The 23,470-nt window shown below is 37.3% G+C and overlaps 1 protein-coding gene across 3 annotated transcripts in view; it reads left to right on the top strand.

Annotated features, from left to right (window-relative positions):
- The first annotated feature begins 3,865 nt into the window (after nucleotides 1–3,865).
- Nucleotides 3,866–23,470, top strand: part of SNX16 (sorting nexin 16) — a 35,328-nt gene continuing 15,723 nt past the window's right edge. The window contains exons 1-4 of one of the 3 annotated variants that reach the window (XM_065895556.1): nucleotides 3,866–3,903; nucleotides 5,634–6,108; nucleotides 11,693–11,779; nucleotides 19,275–19,423. In XM_065895556.1, coding sequence (XP_065751628.1) covers nucleotides 5,734–6,108; nucleotides 11,693–11,779; nucleotides 19,275–19,423 — 611 coding nt within the window. In that variant the 5' untranslated portion in view covers nucleotides 3,866–3,903; nucleotides 5,634–5,733. Of the gene's footprint in view, nucleotides 3,904–5,633; nucleotides 6,109–11,692; nucleotides 11,780–19,274; nucleotides 19,424–23,470 lie in introns of those variants that run through there. The other 2 variants (XM_065895557.1, XM_065895558.1) reach the window with 2 other exon arrangements.

Here is a 23,470-nt window from a genome sequence, read left to right as displayed (position 1 = left end):
AGGACTTGCTTGCATTTTATCAGCTTTTACTTTGCACCTTCAGTTTGACTCATTCCAACTTGCTGTATTAGTTGTACTCTTGATTATAAGAAAAATAACCAACTCTGGCTAGATTTAAGTAAAAAGCAAATCTATTGGAAGAACACTAAGTTACTAATGAGCTCTAAGGAAAAGTGGAGAATGGGGAAGAACCAGATCAACTCCAGGGATCTCAGCCGTGGGACTTCATGGACCACAGAATTTCCCTTAGTCTGACTTTAGCTCCTGTGACTTCCAGCCTGTATCCACACCACCCGCCCTCAAAATAATTTCTAGAAGAGAGCATCATTTGGACACAACCTGGGTCAAATATCCTCTTCAGATACAATCAACTATGACAAAAAAACTTTTGTTATAAAAGTATCATATTACGAACACGGCCACGAGGGCCCCAGTCTTGTAGAAGAGGGACAAGCTTCATAGAAGGGGGAAATGTTGGGATCTAGGAAGCTACCTCAAGAGATGTCTGCCTATTTCACATACTTTTTCTGTTGTGTTTTTTTTCTACCTTTCCTCTCCCCTGCCCCTTAAACCCACTACCACCAAGTACCACTGTCGATATATCATTGTATAAAATAGTACCTTGAGTGGGCTCAATACATCCTGCTACGTATATATCTTTTATATAAAATTAAAGGACTGAAAGGGCAGAAATTAAAGACCTGTTACTTTACAAATTAAAATGTATGCAATTCAGTTTGATTGTGCGCACTGTATAGAGGCATCCAAGCTTAACTATCAATAAAATATTCCATGCATAGAGATTAGCCATTAGATGTTGTCTGTGATAATACAACTTTTACTCTGACAACCACAGGATATTCTTTCTTAATTATTAAGGATGTTCCTGAGGCCAGAAATAAACCCATGTATATGTGGTCAATTAATTTTTGACAAAGGGGCCAAAATATATTATACGACAGTTTCTTCAATAAATGGTGTTGAGAAAACTGTACAGCCGCATGCAAAAGAATGAAACTAAACTACTATCTTATACCATACACAAAATCAACTCAAAATGGATTAAAGATTTGACTGTAAGACCTGAAACCATAAAACTCCTGGAAGAATACATGGGCAGTAAGCTCCCTGATGTCAGTCTTGGGGATAAGTTTTTGGATCTGACTCCAAAAGCAAAGGCAACAAAAGCAAAAATAAACTAGTAAGAACTACATCAAACTAAAAAGCTTCTACACAGCAAAAGAAACCATCAAGAAAATGAATGGGAGAAAATATTTGCAAATAATATATCTGATAAGGGGTTAATATCCAAAATATATAAAGAACTCATACAACTCAATAGCAAAAAAGCAAACAACCCAATTAAGAATGGGTAGAGGATCTAAACAGAAATTTTTCCAAAGGAGACATACAGATGGCCAACAGGCACATGAAAAGATGCTCAGTATCACTAATCCCCAGGGAAATGCAAATCAAAACCACAATGAGATATCACCTCACACCTGTTAGAATGACTATTATCAAAAAGACAAGAAATAACAAGTGTTGGTAAGGATGTGGAGAAAAGGGAACCCTCTTGCACTGTTGGTGGGAATGTAAATTGGTGCAGCCACTATGGAAAACAGTACGAAGTTTCCCTAAAAACTTAAAAATAGAACTATCATATGATCCACCAATTCCATTTCTGGGTATTTATCCAACGAAAACAAAATACTAATTCAGAAAGATACAAGGCACTCCCAAGTTCATTGCAGCATTATTTACAATAGCTATTATATGGAAACAATCTAAGTGTCCATCTATAAATGAATGGATAAAGATGTGATACACACACACACACACACACACACACACACACACACATACACACACACAAAATGGAACACTAAGCAGCCATAAAAAATGAAACCTTCCCATTTGGGACAATATGGATGGACCTTGAAGGCATTATGCTAAGTGAAATAAGTCAGACAGGGAAAAACAAAACAAATACCATGTAATCTCACTTATATGTAGAATTAAAAACAAAACAAAACACCAAGCTCATCAATACAGAGAACAGATTGGGGTTGGCAGAGGTGGGAGGTGTGGGTGAAGTGAGTGAAGGGGGTCACAAGGTACAAACTTCCATTTATAAAATAAATCAGCCATGGGGATGTAATGTACAGCATGGTAACTATAGTTAATGAAACTATATTGCATATTTAAAAGTTGATAAGAGAGTAAGTCTTAAAAGTCTTCATCACATGAGAAAAAAATTGTAACTATCACATTAGAAAAAAATCGTAGTTGTATGGTGACAGATATTAACTAGACTTACTGTGATGATCACTTCACAACATATACAAATATTGAATCATTACACTGTACACTTGAAACTAATATAATGTTATATGTTAATTATATCTCTTTAAAAATATTTTTAAGAAATATTCAGTTCATTTTCTAAAAGTAAATCTAGACATTAATCTATACCAGATATTCTGGAAGATAAAAGTTACATATAGTATGTATATCCTGTATGCTCCTTTCAATAATTAGTGAAGGAAGTTCTTTTTGGACAATTCCAATGATTTTTCCTAGATCTTTTTTCTCCTCCTAACTGGGATATCTCTATGCCTTTACTTCTTGAAAGTTTAATATTCCTCAGCTTCCTTGATATTAGATTATCAGATTTCCCACATCAAAAGTATCTTTTGCTACCACCTGCAGTCCTGACCACAAGTGAGGAAAATATTGCAAAGCTCCTTTTTCTTTTCTTTCTATACCTTTATTAACTTACAGAAATCATGGATATAACTGCCACCTCACAGTCAAGACTCCCAAGTCTGTCCTGAAAACTACCTCATGTTTTAGTCTACTGTTTCTACAGAATTCTCTTTTTATGTCTCATTCACACTGGAAGAGCAATATTATCAACCAAAAACCACTATTATGCCACAAGCCAGATTAGCTTCCTATGTGCATTTTGAAATTACGACTATCAATTTTTCCGAGTCTTCGTAATATTCCACAGCCTTAGAAATCATGGAATGATTTTTGTATCAAATTGCTCAATTCTAATGATAAACAGACCTGCAGACTTGTCTTAATTTCAGTATTTGACTATCAAAGAACGACTTTCCTGATAATCTTCAGCTCTTTAAATGTGCACGTCTAACAAGCCTAATACCATATTATTTGAGATAAAATTGCTCTCGAGATAGTAAAAAACAAACAAAAAACCCACCACTAACACACAGAAGAATTTCAGGAGTTCTCTGCCAATGAGGAGTTCTGAATTATGTAGGACGAATAGGCTGTAGCGGAGCATTCTATCTTCTCACTCAGAATCAACTGTCATCCCTTAAAGCGCTGTTAACTCTGGAAACTATTCTGTAACCTAGTAGAAAAAGCCCAAACTGGTGATGACTACAAGTCCCATGATGCAGAGCAGAAGCCCGGGCCAATGCTGGCCGCAGTGCCTCCCGGGAATTGTAGTCTTCTCATCACCTGTTGGGCAAACTAGGTACTGTAGTCTCCATTTCTCAAAAGTTAACTTATAAAAATAAAGCTGTGGAACACAAGGTAAAATTCTTACCACAAAACTAGTTTCAACCTAGGTGCCAAACACCCCTAGCCTCACAACTCCTGCCTGCGCCTCTGGGGGCCGGCGCCCTTTTGGCGTGACGTCACTTCCTGGAGCGGCGGCCCCGCCCAGCCCCGCCCTCCACCTCCCCGGGATCCTGCGCCCTGTGGCCCGGGCGGAGGCGGGCAGAGGCAGGGAGCAGCTGTTTTCTGGAAGGGGGGGGTCACGTGAGGCCTCTCGGTGTGGTGGGTGGAGACGGAAAGCTGCGGTTAAGGAGGGTCGGATTTAACCGTCCCAGGGAAGCGCGCCCGAGCTGGATCCCGGAGCGGACTAAGGTAGGGACCGGGCAGCGGGCGCTGTCCTGGGCGCTCGTGCAGTGACACCTGCGCCCCCGCGGTTGGCTGGCGGCGGGCCGGCCCCCTAGGAGGGTGGGCGTACGCGGCAGGAGCTCCAGGCCAACCTCAGGCCACCGCCAACTCCGCCCGGCGTCTGGGAGGCGCTGGCTGCGCACCGGGCGGCGGAGGCGGGACCGTCTTGGGGCCCCAAGGAGGTCCGGGAGCTGTGAGTCTTGCCATCCACCGAGCCGAAGACCCTTGGCCTGATCAGACACCGACCAGACACTCCTGGGGTCGAGCTAAGCCCGGGCTTCTGCACTTTGCTCTCGCCACCGACTTCTCTTGCCCACCGTGTTGCTCAGGCTCGGGACACTTCACCTGCCCTTGGTTTTCCAGAGTAGCACTGAGATGTTCGTCCTCAGAGCATGTCGATGCCAAGGCAAAAGTGGAGACACCCTTAATGAGCCCAGTACGTTTTTCTAACGTTTGGGTAGCGCTCACGTCTTTGCAAGGTCAATGGCTGTATTAGTCTGAGCGCCCCCCGCGCCAGCCCTGCGGCTTCAGGTATTCATTCGAATGGCTGGAGGCGGGGCGACCTTACAGGCGGTGAGGAGGTTGAGATTTCAGACTTTTATTTACTTCTTTTTGGGGAGGCCATCTGGCGGAACCGAGGAGCGGTGAATCAGCAGCTCAAGTTTCCTGAATCTTTGATGATGGGGAAGGTAGCCCAGAGCCACGTGCCGGGTTAAAAATTTTATTTCAGCATCTGTCAGAGTCTGAGCGGCTTGTTTCCTACCTTTCTCACCAGTAGGGTTGCGTAGATGTAATTGGATAGGCAGACCTCTTGTTATGTGCCATTTCCCTGGTCTGTAGTTATCTCCATTTCTTAGTTTATTAGTTAACAACTTAGTGGTAAAGCTTTTTTCTTCGTATCATTACGAAATTATTCTGAGGCAAGATAAACTCGTCCTTTTGACAACAGAGCTTACCGAGTATGAGTTTTGAAGATTTGTTACGTACCTGCACTTTATGGCGTAGCAGAATTAGTGATCTAGAAACTGAAGAATATTTAAACTTTTATTCATTTAATCTTTTTGGACATAAGTTTAATGTTCTTTGGGGTTTATCTGATTAATGTAATTTGACTAAGTTTTTTTTAAAATCCATTTGATCCTGGGTTTAATAAATCGTTGCTTTAAGAACTGTTATTATTTATCTTACAAGGTGTCTAAGCTTCTGGCTCACTATCATTACTCAGGGTAATTGTTCAGTTTCACTAATTAAATCAGAAGGAAATATGAATAATTCTTCTCCCTTTCTTTCCTTCCCTTTACCCTTCCCTCCCTGTACTGTATTTAGTAGTGTCAGGATCCTAAGCAGAGAATAAAGTTTCTGGACGGTCTTTATCACTTTTCCTCTTTGCAACTCATATAGATGAGATCAGGTTACAATGGACGTTATAGAAATCCATCACTAAGAAATAAAGTGGGTAAAAAAGGATCAAGGTCAAGAAAAAGGGTGCGAATACTTCTGCTCTCCTTACCTTTAAAACGGGAGTTCTTAGAGATGACATTTTGGGATTAAAGGAAGAGGTTTGGGGCATGTTTTCATTCCAAACAAAGTAATACAGTGTCACGAAATTAAAAGAAATGGATATGAGCATTTTGGGTTTTTTTGGATAATGCTCCCGATGAAAGACTAATCTTTCTATATGTTCTTCTCATTTTTAGGTAGTGAATTCCTAAGAAGAAAATAATGGATTGCATATTACTTGTTCTCTAATTGTTTGAACTCAGAAGTGTGCAGGTTTGTTGCAAAAGCCAAAAGAAGATGGCAACTCCTTATGTCCCAGTTCCTATGCCAATAGGGAATTCTGCTTCCAGTTTTGCAACCAACAGAAACCAAAGAAGTTCTTCTTTTGGGAGTATCTCAACAAGCTCAAACTCGTCCAAAGGCCAGTTAGAAGACTCAAATATGGGTAATTTTAAACAGACAAGTGTACCTGATCAAATGGAAAGCACTTCATCTGTCTGTAGCAGTCCCCTCATTAGGACTAAATTTACAGGTGCAGATTCTTCCATTGAGTATTCTGCTAGACCAAGAGAAAGTGAAGAACAAAATCCTGAAACAGTGAATTTGGAAGATAGACCTTCTACACCTATTATCCTGGGTTATGAGGTGATGGAAGAAAGAGCTAAATTTACTGTGAGTATTGACTTCTGCGGTACATCAGTAGAAGATGAAAAATTGATTAACCTGTGTTCTAAACTTGTGTTAAGTGATGTTAGCCTATACTTGTAATTTCTTGAACATAAAATTCAAATGGTTTATACCCCTTAAGTTGTCATGCCGTAGTGAACTTTGGCTTTACTTGAACGAATTTTCACAAACCAGTCACAGCTGTGAAACTAGCACACAAATCAAGAACAGACCATTACAACAGCCCAAAAGCCTCCCCGCATGCTGTCTGTCAGTCAATACCCACTCTCCTGTTAGCCTAGATTAATTTTGCCTATGTTTGTACTTTATGTTAGTGGAATTATGGAGTATGTACTCTTGGGTATGGTCTCTTCAGCATTATGTTTGTAAGATTCATCCTTGATTTTGCATGTAGTTGTAGGCAGCTCATTTTTATTACTGATGCTATTCCTTTATGTGAATATTACTACAGTTTATCCATTCTACTCTTAAGGAGCGTTTAGGTAATTTCCAGTTTGGGACTCTTACAAATACTACTGCTGTGAACCTTTTAGTACTTGTCACTCAGTAAGCACATGAACTCATTTCTTTTTGATAGCTCCCTAGGAGTAAAATTGCTGGATCATCTGCCCAGCTTTAGAAGATACTGATGAACAATGTACCAGAGTGGTTGTACTAAGTTATACTCCTTTAAGTAGTGTATGAGAGTTCCAGTTACTCCACATCTTCCCAACATGTGGTATTTTTCTGTCTTTTTCATTTTAGCTATTCTAGTGGGTAGAATGATACCATATTGTGGTTTTAATTTGCATTTAAGACCTTTTTTTGGGCCATTTGGATATTCTCTTCTGAAGTGTCTGTTCAAGACCTTTGTTCATTTTTCTTTTGGAAAGCCTTTTCCACTTTGATTTGTAGTTTTCTATGCATTTTGGGCATAAGTCCTTTTTCAGAACGTGTATTGTAACTATCATCTCTCTGTGGTTTGCCTTTGTTAATGGTGCATTTGATAATCAAGAGTTCTTAGTTTTAATATAGTCCAGTATATTAAATTTCTTTTATGCTTAGCACTTTTTAAAATCTGCCTCAGGCTTCCCTGGTGGCTCAGTGATTAGGAAAACGCCTGCCAATGCTGGGGACACGGGTTCGAGCCCTGGTCCAGGAAGATCCCACATGCCGCAGAACAACTAAACCCGTGCACCGCAACTACTGGGCCTGCGCTCTAGAGCCCATGTGCCACAACTACTGAGCCTGTGAGCCACAACTACTGAAGCCCGTGCACCTAGAGCCCGTGCAAAAAGAGAAGCCACTGCAATGAGAAGCCCGCACACCGCAACGAAGAGTAGCCCCCACTCGCCACAACTAGGGAAAGCCCACACAGCAGCGAAGACCCAACACAGCCAAAAATAAATAAATTTATAAAAAATAAATAAAATCTGCCTTCTCTTAGGTTAAAAATATGTTGTCCTATGTTTTCTTCTAAAAGCTTTATTGTTGGACCTTTCACAGTTAGATCTGTAAACCATCTGGAATTGCTTTTTGTCTGTGGTGTGAGGTCAGGGTCGAGACACATTTTTTTTCTCCCTAAAGTCAAATTTTTATTGAAAAGACAACTCTTTCTCCTCTGCATTTACTCTGTTGCCTACGTCATAAGTCAGGTGACCATAAATGTATGGGTCTGATTCTGTGTTCCATTTTTCCCTGCTTTACCAATTCCACACTGTCTTGATTACTAAAGCCTGATGATAGTCTTGACATCTGGTAACTTAATTACTCTAGCTTTGCTGTTCCTCTTCAGGATTGTCTTGGCCCTTTGCATTGGGATTGTATTGAATCTATCTAGGGAGAACTGACATATTTACGGTACTAAGTCTTTGAATCTATGAACCTAAGCCATTTATTTAAGTCTTTAACATTCTTTTAATAATATTTTGTAGTTTTCAGGGCAGACGTCTTACATGTTTTGGTAAGATTTATTTCTGGGTATGGATGTCGTTTGAGGTTCTTGACGTAATGTTTTCTATTTGTTCTTTGCTAGTTTATATATTTTGGTCTCATATGTTATTATATATTTATGCATCCAGTGACCTTGCTAAATTAAATTCATTTATAAACTTGTTCTTTCAAACTGTTAGTTTGTTTTTTCTCTTGGATTTTCTTGAAGTAATGATTTCCTATTTATTTCAACATTTCATGCTGTAAATTTATGATAGTATGGAAGGACCGCCAAAAAATAAGTACTGAAATAATTTATGAAGAGACAGTCTTTAGAGTTCAAGTATTGTAAGACTGATGATATGATGGGAAATCTGCATGGACCTGACTTTTTTGCGAGTGATATTTTGGAAATTATAATAAATTGGTTGCTCATTTCCTTACATTGGCCTACCTTCCATACGAAGGAAGGAGCATTCATTGAGGTGACGTGTGAAAAGTTCATAGGCAAATTGAAGGCAGTGATATATAAATTTAAACTCTTTCAAGACAATACAGAGGAAGAAATAAGTGGCAAATACGAAATTAGTCATAGTCGTTTATTTGTTAATTTGACATTTTTGGAGTACCTGTTATGTGCCAGGCCCTCTTCCAGGTAATGTTGGGACAGCAACTCGACTGAGTGAATGAAAGATAAATAAGTATTTTTTTTTTAATGCTGGTATGTCACATGGTGATAAGTGCTATAGGGAGGAATAAAAGAGGGGAAGGAAATAGAGAGTTTCTTGAAACTGGAGTTGCAATTTAAATAACGTTGTCAGTCATGGCCTCACAGAAAAGATGTTAGTACTAAGATGTTAGCATGGGAATATCTGGGGGGAAAGCTTTCCAGACAGGTTGCATAACTGCCAAGACCCTTGTGGCTGACAGGAGAATAAGCGATGGGAAGAGATGTATGAACTGAGGTAACAAGTAAAGGCAGGCAAGTGTGACACCCAGATCAAGTAGAGTACCTAGCCTTTATAAGGCCTTTAGATTTTACTCTGCATGAGATGGGAATCTTGAAAATGTTTTAAAAGGAAAAGTCAGATGATCTGACTTAATTTTTTTAAAGGCTCCCATGAGCCTTTAAAATTGGCTGCTGAATTGAGATTAGATTTTTGTGGGGGAAGATTAGAGACAGGAGGCAGTTAGGTTCCTGCAGTAATCCATGGGAGACATGATGGTGGCGTGGACCAGGTGGTGGAAGAGGTCCTAAGAAGTGATCAGATTCTGGATATATTTTGAAGGTAGAGCCTTGGGACGTGGTAGATGGAGAAATCAAAGGTGATGCCGAAGTTTTTGGTCTAAACAATGTGAAGAATAGAGTTGCCATTTAACTAGATGGCAAATATTGAGGGGAAGATCAGGATTTGTTTTGGGAAGTGCTAGGTTTGAGATGTTTGTTAGACATTGAAATGGAGATGTCAGGTATGTGTATGTGCATGTGAGAGTATGCACACATGTGTATTTTATATCTCTATATATATTCGATATCGTGTTTAGGGTAGAAGTCTAAGCTGGAGTTACAAGCTTGGGAGTCTTAGGTTTGTAAAATAATTTTACCTTGGTATATTTCTTTAAATTGATCTCTTAACTGAAGAAAGTATTAGGACAAACCGGCAAGATCTTATATAGAGAGTGTCAAGCTTTTGAAAAGTGTTTAAAAGCAAAAAGTGACTAGGAGGGGTGGTGAGTCGGATCGGGAAAGAGTCATGAGGTGGACTTCTTTGGTAATGTTTTGTTTCTTGCTCTTGGTACTAGTTACATGGTGTGTTTACTCTGAAAATTCATTAAGTTATATACTTAAGATGTTTGCACTTTTCTGTATGTATCTTATGATTAGTGTATGCATCTACATTTGTTGTTGTTTACTTAAAACAGGGAGTACATAACAAGATAGACAGTACAAAGTAGTATATACTAAGTTTCAAATAAAGAGTAGAGACAATAACTGCTATTAGAACATAGAGGAGGCAATGATCAATACTGTCCATAAAGTTTTCATTGAAAGCACTACTTAAACAAGTAGAAAAGTAGGAGAGCTTTCTAGAAAAGATAAAATGAAAACCTCTTTGTTTTTCCTAGAGAAACAGGAGTGTTTAGGGACCACTGTAAAGAGTGGCTTAGTTAGAAAAGGGCTCGTTTTTTAAAACAGGAAAATAAAGTTGGTATGTATTATGTATAGATAAACCTAATTATCATATGAAGTTGACTTGTATCATGCATCAGTTATTCATAGTCAAAAGTTTTGAAGTCAATTGAAATTAGTAACTCCTAAAAAGAATGTTTTCTTTGTATCCCCTTCGTGACTATTTTACGTCAGGGCTCTCTGGAGACTTTACAGGGTATCCAAATAATTTTCTTCCTCACCTTTAAATGTAATAAAGATAAATTACTTATGTTTTACTTCAAAACAAAGGGATTCATCCTTACCCTTGCTGACTCCCTTCAAAGCTGAAAAAGAAGTCTGTAAGGGAGAAAAATCAAATGGTAAGGATGATGTACAGTCCCTAAAATAATGAATTGTCTCTAGATCATCCAATAGGATTATGATATGAGTCATATTTGTAATTTAAAATTTCCTAGTAGCCATGTTAAGAAAAAGTAAAAAGAAACTGGTGAAATTATATTTAGTAATGTATTTTGTTTAACCTAATATACTTAAAATATAATTTCAACATGTAACCAGTATATAATCATTTGAATGACATATTTTTACATCTTTTTTCATACTAAGTCTTTGAAATCTGGTCTGTATTACACTCACAGTACATGTCAATTTGGACTAGTCACATTTTGAGTGTCCTATAGCCACGTGTGGTTAGAGTGGAGCTCTAGAGCTACAATTGAAAGTTATTGCACAGCAGACTTTAAGAAAAAAAGTTACTCTTTTTAAGAGAGTTTCACTCATTCGATAGATAGTTACTGAGTACTTTTCATATATCATGTATATAGTTTAGCTCAAAACACTGTACCGAAAACTACCAGGAGATGTTTCTCTGAGATTCTGTTATAAATAGTACTTCCAAAATTATACTTATGAAAAATAAGATCTAGCTTTTTCTTACATGCTTTTTAAAATATTGACTTGCTTCAACCAAGTTTTTCTATTCAATAACCTAGATAATTGTACATAATTATATAAATGTAAACTTTAATATGGGTATTTTTTACCTTGTATTTCAGCCTTGAAGATTAAAATATCATCTAATTTATTCGAAAACTTTGCTTGGCAGTTACTGAATTTAAAAATTAAGTTGACTGTATAAGACAAGATTTTTCAAAGTTTTTTCAAGCATGATTGAGTCTTTTATTAATTTTAAAATATATTAGCATAAAATATATTTTGAAGGCTGATAAGTTTATTTATTATTAGTATTCAGCAAAAAAGCATTTTACCTCAAATATGTCAGTTATGTTTCTTAAGAAAAAATCTTGCTTTTGGTACCTACATTAGATTATTTGAACATTTGATGGTCTTTATTTCTGATATTTTTTATATATTGTTATGATCTGGGTTGTCAAATAAAAGTTTTTAAATTATTTGGTTTGAATTTTTAAATATTTTTACATAAATATATTTTAAAACTCTCTGTTTCTCACTCTCTCTGCATAGGTATATAAAATACTAGTAAAGAAGAGTCCAGAAGAAAGCTGGGTAGTTTTTAGAAGATACACTGACTTCTCTAGGCTTAATGATAAAGTAAGTACGTTAATAAATCTAAAACTGACTTTTCAGTTTTCAATTATTATCTATTCCTGGAGTTCTGTTATATTTGTGTTTTTTCTTCCTTGTTAATTATTTGAGCGAAGTCAAGTCTTTGCTATTTCCAAACAAAATTGACTGTTTCATTTAACTTTAATAGTTCGAAGTCCCATCCCTACGCATAACTTCCTTTTATCGGAAACAAAAAATTATTTTTAATATTAAAAATGTGAAAACCTTAAAATTGGCAACAGAGATATAAGTGATTATTTATATAATCTTGTGAGTTTGAAAAGATATATATGTATAATAAGACCCCCTAAATCATATGACTACAAAAGAATGAACAAGAAAGAAACATTTAGCACATTGTGTTAGTTTTCTATTGCTGTATAACAAATTATCACAAACTGTGGCTTAAAACTTACCTGTTCATTATCTAGAGATTTGGAGTGCTCAGCTGGGTTTGCTGCTTAAGATCAAACAAGGTCAAAATCAAGCTGTTGGCTTGACTGGCCTCTTACCTGGAGGGTCTGGAAAAGAATCAGCTTCCAGTGTCATTCTGGTTGTTGGCAGAGTTTGGTTTCTTGTGGTTGTGAGACCAAGGTCCCTGTTTCCTTGCTAGTTGTCAGCCAAAAGTTGTTCTTGTCTCATAAAGACTGTTCTTCAGCCGTTGCACATGGCCCTTCCATCTTCAAAGTCAGGAAGAGACAGTCAAGTCCTTCTTGTGCTTTGACTATCTCTGACTTTCTCTTCAGTCACCGGCCAGGAAGAAACCTTTACCCTTATAGAACTCATGTGATAAGATTAGGCTCACCTAGATAATTTTCCTATCTTAAGGTCAACTGAATAGTAACCCAAATTGCATCTACAGAATCTTTTCCTGTGTAAAAACAAAACACAGAGGCAACACCAAGGGCAAAGGTCATAGGGCCATCTAGAATTCTGCCCACTGCACGTGTGAAATAGACAAAGATGATAATAATAAACCTCAGTATATTAAGTACCCTTAAAAATAAGTAACAAAAAAAAAAGAAAATTCAGCAAATGATATGAATGGGGTAATCCACAGAAGAAGTATAAATGACCAATAAATTACTGTCACAAGTACTCCAAGAAAAGAAAATTAAACAATTTTTCACCTGTCAAGTTGACAGGCTTTAAATGGTATTATCCATTGTTGGAAACATGAGTCTTCCTAGAGGACACTGTAAAGCTGAGCATAATTTTGACAGAATCACATTTCTGGGATTTATCCTATATAATAAATTATGGATATGAGCAAGATTTAGCCCTAAGGATACTTATCATGATGCTTTATGTATTGTTTACTTTGTTCATGTTTTATTTTGTTTTTAATAGTTAAAAAATTAGAACCAACCTAAATTTCCAACACTAGGGAATTCATTGAGTTAATTGCAGTAAGAGTTCAGTAGAAAAATAGCAGCTGAGGCGTTCACAGAGCTGGAGAGAAATCAGGTGGGGCAGGTGGGGGTAATTGGTATTTAAGAAACCAAGAGAAAGAGCATTTTTCCAAAAGAAGCAAGTGATTTATGATACTTCTGAGAGGCCAAGTAAGCTGAACTTGGACCACAAATTATTCCCTAATTTTGACATATGTTTAGTAGAGGAAACTTTACTGGTCCTATTCTTTCCCATCTGCCACCTCCCCCCACCTTCTTCCTGGACACTCAAAACTTCTCAAGTTGGTATATTCTTAAAATGTTTGGTGGTGGGAAACTCCATTTATGTGACTTTGCAACTGCCCAGATGCCAAAATTTTCTACCATTTCTGAAAACCTCAGTTTGAATGAAAAGATAAAATATAAAATGCTAAACTATTTTAGCCTTAATTAAGGTATTGTTAAGATGACTTTTTGCAACATGTCAAAATACTTAAAAGTATTATTTCTAATATATTTCTACCATTATATGTAAATTTTATTTTCTGTTTGAGTTCTTCTTATATTCATGATTTTAAAACCTGTAATTCTTTACTTCTGTTTATTTTTTTTAATGATTAAACAAACAAGAAGACCAAAGTAATTCATGAGGTTACCAGATACTAAAGTGGAATTCTTAGCTTTCTTATGAAATTGTTATAATTTTTGTTCATACAGTTTCTAATAGTTTCAATTTTGAGCTATTTCATCCTTTATGACTTCTTATTTTTCTTTTCAGGACTCAACTATTATTTAGTGTTTACGTCCCTTGGTCTCTCTAGATTCATCTTTATTGCCAAAATATTTATCTTAGGCAAGCTGAGATTTAGATAGCTCTTAAGCTTTTGAAGAAAGATGTTAGTAGAAGTTTAATTTAAATCTAGTAAATATCTCCTTGATACTCTGAGTTGGGCACTTAAAATTGATAAGTGTCTGTGTCAGTCTTCTAGGTACCAGAAAGAGCTCCACCCATCACCTGATTTTACTGGCAAGAATCAAAAATGTGTGTCAAGCACCAGCAGCCACACAGTTTAAATGGTAGTTATTATTTCTGTAATTGTTAAAAATAAAGTAAAATCTTAGGATCTTTCATTTTATAAAACCAATCATGAAGTATTTGTGAAATGAGTAGTTTGAGTTCAGCACTGTGCTAGGAATTTGGTATTATATAGAAACTATATAGATCTGATTCTAATGTTGAAGAGTTTATGTTTTCCATTTATCTATACTAGGAGGAAAAAAATAGTCAATTGACAATATGAAAGTTATTTAACATAGTTAAAATAACACTGTTTAGAAAGAAAATTTTCTATAGAACACTAGTCTTTTTTTTATTCCTCTTTTTTTAATCTCCTGGGTTATAATCTGGCTTCAGCTTCTCTAGGAGTTTTTAAGAGCCTCTTCTGGGAAAGTCAGAGGGCAAAGTCATGAGCAAGATCTGGAACACATAGAGCTTTTCAGAGTTGAGGCATCTGGCAGGGTTGTAGGGCAGGCTGGTGATGAATGATTTGCAGAAATATGGCCACGAGAGTAGGGGTTTCTCTATATTCTACTTAAAAGCTCACTATTTTCTACTTCCAGGTTGCAGAGTAGGTCAAAGCTGAGTATTTCTGTGAGCTAAAATGATTATTCTCAGTTGGTTCCACACAGCAGAGCATAGGGAGGGAGCAGAACCATTCATTATCAGCTCACTGTCAAGACAAGCCAAGCTCATATGAAAATCTGGGCTAAGCTCAGCCAAGTATTTGATCCTCTCATTAAAAAGAAATTCAGTGGTAATCCTCAACATGTTTGTCTCTTGGGTCATACTGTCCTGAACTGTCCTGAACTGATTGACATCAGGCAGTTCATAAGTAGTGTCCTAAGTTCGCCTTTTACGGTCTTTCTCGGGATTTTTTTTCACTTTTTTCCTTTGTTGGATTTTATTTCCTTTATCTCATGTCTTCTTTCTTGAATTACTCTTTCCTTTTAGTAGAACTAATCCCCTAGTAGCTTCTTGAGGAAGATTACATGGGAAGTGATGTCTTTCTGACCCCACATGTCTAAAAATATTCTCATGCAGTTTTCATACTTGATTGAAATGTGGGCTAGGTATAGAATTATAGATTGGAAATTTTTTTTTCAGAATTTTGAAGACATTAAGCTATTTTCATCTCGCTTTTAGTGTTGAGTATTACCCTTGAGAAGCCCAAAGCTATTCTTGCTCCTGATCGTTTGTATGTCACCTGTTTTATTCTTCTTTGGAAGTCTGTTGAATCTTCTCTGTGTAATTAATCTGAAATTTCACAGTGACTTTTTGTAAAGTTCTTTTCTTCTATTATCTTGTACACTCTGTGGGCAACCCATGTGGTTCAGATCAGAAAAATGCTTTTGAACTGCTTTATTAATGAATTCCTGCCTTCTGTGTTGTCAGTTCCCTCTTTCTGTAACCTTTCTTGTAAAACAGGCATTTGAGCTGGTTCCAGATCTTTTCCTCCCCTTTCTTTACTACCTTTTTCTTTTTTGCTATTTCAAAGGAGATTTCCTTATTTCTTTCTAAAACCACCTTTTTGTTCTCTGAATGTCCCTGTGTTTGGTCATTTTATTCTTATTTCTTGAATGTAGTATCTTCATCCATAGAGTGTATTAGAGATTGTTTTTATTTGTATTTTTATTATTTTATGGTTTTTTTCTCCTTGTGTTGTCTGTGTTCTCTGAGTTACTTTTTTTCTGTTTGTCTTTGTCTTCCATGTTAAGTAATAGTGTGTAGTAATTCTTTCTGGTTGTCTAGTCGTGATTAAAAGTTGGGTACTAAAAGCTGATTGGAATCTCTTACTCCATGGGTGAGGCTTATGTTGACTTTAAGACTCACTGTGTAATGGGGAAGGTGGGCTGTGTTGGAGACCTTCTGATGTCAGGATCTTAAGGTCTTTCCTGTTGGATCAGACTCTCCAGAGAAGTGTTTTCCGGTCTCCTGCCTTGTGCTGCCAGTTTGTGAGCAATTTGAGGTCTCTGTAAGTATAAACCTGGTATAAATTTTTCTGCACTTTGGGTTTTCTTAACTCTTCTGAGTCAATTGCTACTCTCCTCTCTACTTTTTGGTTTCCAGTATGTTGTTTTACGTTTTTTTTTTTTTTCTCTTCACTGTAGTTTTAGCAGGGCTGCAGAAAGAGAGAATTAGATGAGTGTACTCAGTTCTCCAACTTAATCCAAAAATTATGTGCATTACTTTTTTAAAGGCTTTTTTGGAAACATCAAATGCCTATTATGATATCATTCACAGGAAATCTATTAATGTTTAATTTAATGAAATATAAAAACTAGCCTTGGGCTTCCCTGGTGGCACAGTGGTTGAGAGTCCACCTACCGATGCAGGGGACATGGGTTCATGCCCCGGTCTGGGAAGATCCCACACGCCACGGAGTGGCTGGGCCCGTGAGCCATGGCCGCTGAGCCTGCGCGTCCGGAGCCTGTGCTCTGCAACTGGAGAGGCCACAACAGTGAGAGGCCCGCGTACCGCAAAAAAAACAAAAAACAAACAAACAAAAAACACTAGCCTTTACTAAAGTTATTTCAAGCTAATGTATAGTTCCCAAATTGTCCTTTGTTCAAAATAAAGTTATTGAGTAAGCACTCATAATATAAAGACTTTGTGAGGGCTCAATTGTGGAACAACTCACTCTTTTCTGAGGATTATTTTTTAAGGGGAAAAAAACCTAACCATGCATGTGGACATATGTGACATTTAAATTTTAAAGCTTGAAATTAATAAAAAGACTATTTTTATTTTCTCCTTATGGCTTTTATTAATTGCATTGCATACACAGTAAATGACCAGACTCCAAGGCCAAAATTATCTGTTTACATCTTGAAATCAAATCAGGGTTTCAGGATAGAAATATAGACAGAATTTATGTTTTATATTTTTATTTCACATTTTACCCTGTAAATTTTCTCTTTTGCTAGTCCTTTTTCTTACATTGTGATATTTTGTCTTATATTTAAGTATAGAAATTTGAACAGTACATGATTTCATCTCATTCATTTATTGAACATAGATTGTTGGCTGCTTGTAATGTAGCAGGCATTTTGCTAAACATTGGGGGTGCAACTATGAATAAGACAGTCATTGCAATGTAAAATGATTCTAAGTCTTAGCTGTACTTTGGACTTCCCTGGAAACTTTTTAAAATTACAATGCCCAGGGCTTCCCTGGTGGCACAGTGGTTGAGAGTCCGCCTGCTGATGCAGGGGACATGGGTTCATGCTGCAGTCTCGGAAGATCCCACATGCCGCGGAGTGGCTGGACCCGTGAGCCATGGCCGCTGAGCCTGCGCATCCGGAGCCTGTGCTCTGCAACGGGAGAGGCCACAACAGTGAGAGGCCCGCGTACCGCAAAAACAAACAAACAAAAAAAATTACAATGCCCAGGCCATATCCCAACTAATTAAATGCAAATATATCAGAGACAGGACACAGTCATTAATACAAGATCCTCATTAATTATCCTCAGAAAAGAGGGAGCTGTTCTACAATAGAGCCCTCACAATAGAGACCTCACAAAGTGTCTGTATTATGAGTTCTTACTCAGAGTTCCTTGGGTGATTCCAATGTGCAACCAAGGTTTAGAAGACTGGTCTGGTAGAAGAGTCCAAAATTAAATAAACGTTACTTAATTTACATCGTGATAAATGTCATTTAAAAAACAAATTAATGATTTGAGAATGTGTGGCAGATTGTCTTTTCTAAAAATGTATGCAGCAATATTCTCAGTCCCATATGCTCTTCCAGAATCTTGCTGCTGTCAAGAAGTAGAATCTGTTTCCTCTCCCCCTTGAACGTGGGTGAGCTTGTGACTGATCTAACCAATAGAGGACAGTGGAACTGATGCTGTGGGACGATGAGGCTAGATCATAAGAAGCATACAGCTTCATCCTGGCTTTCTCTCTTGGGATGCTCCCCTTTGAAACCCAGACTTTATGCTGTGAGAAAGTCCAAGATACATGGAGAGGCCATGTTAAGCTTGTGACTGACAGCCCCAGCTAATGTCTCAGCCAACAAGCAGCATGATCCAGTATAAATATGTGGGAACGAACTTCAATGGCTTCCAGCTCCCAACTTCAAGTTTCCAGCTGAGGTTCTAATTCATTGTGACAAAACAACCCATCCTCACCATTCCCTGTACGAATTACCAGCCCACAGAGTCCATGGCCTAATAAATGGTTATTTTACACCACTGAGTTTTGAGGTAACTTGTTATCCAGTTATAGTCACTTGATCAGAGTGTATAAAGGGAAATCTAACCTAGCTTAAAAGGTGGAAAAGTCTTTCCTAAGAAAGTAAAATTTAAGCCAAATATGCAAAATTGATCATAAGCCAAAATGTGAAAGCTAAGACTATAAACATCTTAGGAAAAAACGTGGAAGAAAATTTTTGTAACCTTGGAGTGAGCAACGATTTCTTAGATAGTATCTAAAAAAAGCATAAACCATAAAAGAAAAGTGGATGAATTAGGTAACATTAAAAGTTTTTAAATGTGCTCTGTTAAGACGGTTAACATGAAAAATCAAGCCGCAGTCTGGGAGAATATATTTGTCATACATATATCTGACAGAGGCCTTCTATCTAGAATATATAAAGAACTCTGACAACTTAAAAGACAAGTAACCCAGTTTTTTTAAAGCAGAGGGTTCAGAAGATTTAAATAGATAATTCGCCAAAGAAGATATGCAGATCCAAGCACATGAGAAGATACTTAACACCATTTGTCAAGAGAGGAATGTAAATTAAAGCCACAATGAAATACTACTACACACCCACTGGAATGGCTGACATTAAAAAGACAGGCAGTGCCACGTGTTAGCAGGGACAGGGAGCAACTGTAGCTCCTATGCATACACAACTGGTAGAAATCCAGAAATAAAACAACCAAGGCATAAAAAGCATAGCTGAATTTAATTCTTTTATTGTAAGCTTGTTATGTGAATATTTTCACATAGTCAACAGGATAGATTTTGTAGAATTCATATAATTGAGTTGAACATTGTATCTTCTTTTTTCTTCTTTTTCAGTTAAAAGAGATGTTTCCAGGCTTTCGATTAGCACTTCCACCAAAACGCTGGTTTAAAGATAATTACAATGCCGACTTTTTAGAAGATAGACAATTAGGATTACAAGCGTTTCTTCAAAATTTAGTAGCTCACAAGGACATTGCTAACTGGTATGTAACAAATTGAATAACAGGTTATAAATGCATTCCAATAATTGGTTTAAATTAAAGAATAAATCTAGGACCATATATATTCAAGCACAGAAATATAAGGTAGGCGTGTTTATCTCTAATAAAGCACTAACTGTAATTTTCTTGCCTTTTTTCAGCAAGGACATTATTTGGTGTTTGATTTATAGTAACACCTCCAAAAAGTCAGCAAAGTTGAAAATTCAGTGTGCCATATATTCAAACCACCCAGCTATAAACTTGATTTTAGAATTTTAGTAATATTTTAAACAGAATGGCTCACATACTGGTAGATTTTTAGTTAAATAACACCATATAATTTTGATGATAATATATGTCTCCAAAGTAATGCAAAAATATGAAAATTGTGAAGTCAGGTTAATTTATACAGAGGGTAAAGTGAAAATACCAGAAATCATTAAAAAGGGAAAGAAAGGACCTATATGGGGTTTTTGTATCTGAATATATTTACAAGAAAATTGCTATATGATTTAATATCACCTGGGTATTTAATTTTGGAACTGACATTATCAGATAAATTAGAACCATTTTGAGAAAAATTACAGAGCATTTATAATGAAGCAATAGCATATTCTATGGACACCTGTGTCTGTAACTATCTTTAGCAATTTTTCACATAAGAATGGAAAACAAATAAGAAAACTGCCCTTACTTTTTTCACCCTTTTTTCTTAGTCTTTCTTTTAGGTATATCCCCTTATATTACACATGTACTATGCATATACATCTTGCTTTTTTTTGAATTTTATTTTATTTTTTTATACAGCAGGTTCTTATTAGTTACCCATTTTATACCTATTAGTGTATACATGTCAATCTCAATCTCCCAATTCATCCCACACCACCACCTGCCCCCCACCACTTTCCCCCCTTGGTGTCCCTACATTTGTTCTCTACATCTGTGTCTATTTCTGCCCTGCAAACCAGTTCATCGGTACCATTTTTCCAGGTTCCACATATATACATTAATATACGATATTTGTTTTTCTCTTTCTGACTTGTTTCACTCTGTATGACAGTCTCTGGATCCATCCACATCTCTACAAATGACCCAATTTCGTTCCTTTTTATGGCTGAGTAATATTCCATTGTATATATGAACCACATCTTCTTTATGCATTCATCTGTCGATGGTCATTTAGGTTGCTTCCATGACCCGGCTATTGTAAATAGTGCTGCAATGAATATTGGGGTGCATGTGTCTTTTTGAATTATGGTTTTCTCTGGGTATATGCCCAGTAGTGGGATTGCTGGGTCATATGGTAATTCTCTTTTTAGATTTTTAAGGAACTTCCATACTCTTCTCCATAGTGTCTGTATCAGTTTACATTCCCACCAACAGTGCAGGAGGGTTCCCTTTTCTCCACACCCTCTCCAGCTTTTGTTTTTTTGTAGATTTTCTGATGATGCCCATTCTGATTGGTGTGAGGTGATACTTCATTGTAGTTTTGTTTTGCATTTCTCTAATAATTAGTGATGTTGAGCAGCTTTTCGTGTGCCTGTTGGCCATCTGTATGTTTTCTTTGGAGAAATGTCTGTTTAGGTCTGCCCATTTTTGGATTGGGTTGTTTGTTTTTTTTTAATATTGAGCTGCATGAGCTGTTTATATATTTTGAAGATTAATCCTTTGTCCGTTGATTCGTTTGTAAATATTTTCTCCCATTCTGTGGGTTGTCTTTTCGTCTTGTCTATAGTTTCCTTTGCTGTGCAAAAGCTTTTAAGTTTCATTAGATCCCATTTGTTTATTATTATTTCCATTACTCTAGGAAGTGGATCAAGAAGGATCTTGCTGTGATTTATGTCCAAGTGTGTTCTTTCTATGTTTTCCTCGAAGAGTTTTATAGTGTCCGGTCTTACATTTAGGTCTTTAATCCATTTCGAGTTTATATTTGTGTATGGTGTTAGGGAGTGTTCTAATTTCATTCTCTTACATGTAGCTGTCCAATTTTCCCAGCACCACTTTTTTTTTTTTTTTTTTTTGTGGTACATGGGCCTCTCACTGTTGTGGCCTCTCCCATTGCGGAGCACAGACTCCGGACGTGGAGGCTCAGTGGCCATGGCTCACAGGTCCAGCCACTCCACGGCATGTGGGATCTTCCCGGACCGGGGCACGAACCCACGTCCCCTGCATCGGTAGGCAGACTCTCAAACACTGTGCCACCAGGGAAGCCCCCAGCACCACTTTTGGAAGAGAGTGTCTTTTCTCCATTGTATATCCTTGCCTCCTTTGTCATAGATTAGTTGATCATAGGTGCATGGGTTTATCTCTGGGGTTTCTGTCCTGTTCCATTGGTCTATATTTCTGTTTTTGTGCCAGTACCATATTATCTTGATTACTGTAGCTTTGTAATATAGTCTGAAGTCAGGAAGTCTGATTCCTCCAGCTCCATTTTTTTCCCTCAAGACTGCTTTGGCTGTTCGGGGTCTTTTGTGTCTCCATACAAATTTTAAGATTTTTTGTTCTAGTTCTGTAAAAAATGCCATTGGTAATTTGATAGGGATTGCATTGAGTCTGTAGATTGCTTTGGGTAGTATAGTCATTTTCACAATATTGTTTCTTCCAATCCAAGAACATGGTATATCTCTCCATCTGTTTGTATCATCTTTAATTTCTTTCAGCAGTGTCTTATAATTTTCTGCATACAGAAAATTATCTTTTGTCTCCCTAGGTAGGTTTATTCTTAGGTATTTTATTCTTTTTGTTGCAATGGTAAATGGGAGTGTTTCCATAACTTCTTGCAGATTTTTCATCATTAGTGTATAGAAATGCAAGAGATTTCTGTACATTAATTTTGTATCCTGCAACTTTACCAAATTCATCGATTAGCTCTAGTAGTTTTCTGGTAGCATCTTTAGGATTCTTTATGTATGGTATCATGTCATCTGCAAACAGTGACAGTTTTACTTCTTCTTTTCCAATTTGCTTTTACATCTTGCTTCTTAATGTGTGCTAAGCTCAGTGACTGCTGAAGATCTCTGCCCATCCCCCCTCACTTTCTCTAATGAAGGAACTATAAGCCAGAGCCCTTTCTCATCTCCAGATTCACATCTGCAGTTGCCTCCTTGACATCTCCTTCAGACAAACCTCAAACCTAGGAAAGACTTCAATGCTTACTCTCTGACTTTTCCCCCAATATTCAGCATCATCCTTTACCTAAAACCCACAAGTCATCTGGACACATCCCTGCCTTTATACTTTAAACACTACTCGAGTCTGTCTACTTTTCTCCATTCCTGCCATTGCCACCTAGTCTAGCAGTTTTCTGTCACTTTAATTACTCCTTTCCCATCACTCATCTTCCTCATCCACTCTTATTTCTATAGCCCATTGGAGCCACAGTGATCTTTTGTAATGCAGTTTAAGTCATCCTTTCTGGTCCCTGACCACCTGCTTGTCTTTCCAACTTCATGTTTTGTTATTCCTCCCTGCTCCCATTCTCTGTACATCAGCCGTCTTGGTCTTGTAATTTTTCGAAGTCACCTGCTCCTTTGTCCCCTAGGACCTTTCAATATGCTATTCCCTAGGAAGGCAACATTTCACACTACTACCCTTGCTCCCCCAGCCCTGGCCTAAAAGTCACATTTCAACACAGACTTTTAGGTAACTGGCTCTCTGGACCAACCCCTCACCTACCACCACCACCAAAAACTAGGTCAGGTCTTTCTCAAAGTATCTTCTCTACTGGTTCTGAAAGTCAGCTCCTAATGCCCTAAGACACCCATTGCATGTAATGAATTAACTTCTCATTACATACTTCTAGGATGCTACTAGCTATGTACCAGTCTTAAGAGAATGAGAAAATAGTCACTCACGTCATTGTCAGCAGGGTTTAATCCTGTCATGGAATCCCAGCTGAGAAAGGCTACTTGGTACTTTACTTTCACAACATCTCAGTTTGTAACTATTTCTGTGATTATTTGATTGTGTTCTCCTACCAGGCTGTAAGGTGCATACATAGTAGTAGGTCATTTGGCTGGTTTACCCACCATTCAGTGTGCAGTGCTTAGG

Source organism: Phocoena phocoena, chromosome 17 (assembly GCF_963924675.1).
Source record: "Phocoena phocoena chromosome 17, mPhoPho1.1, whole genome shotgun sequence".
NCBI lineage: Eukaryota > Metazoa > Chordata > Mammalia > Artiodactyla > Phocoenidae > Phocoena > Phocoena phocoena.
Note: the sequence above shows the minus strand (reverse complement) of the source record. Positions and strands in the feature narration are given on the sequence as shown.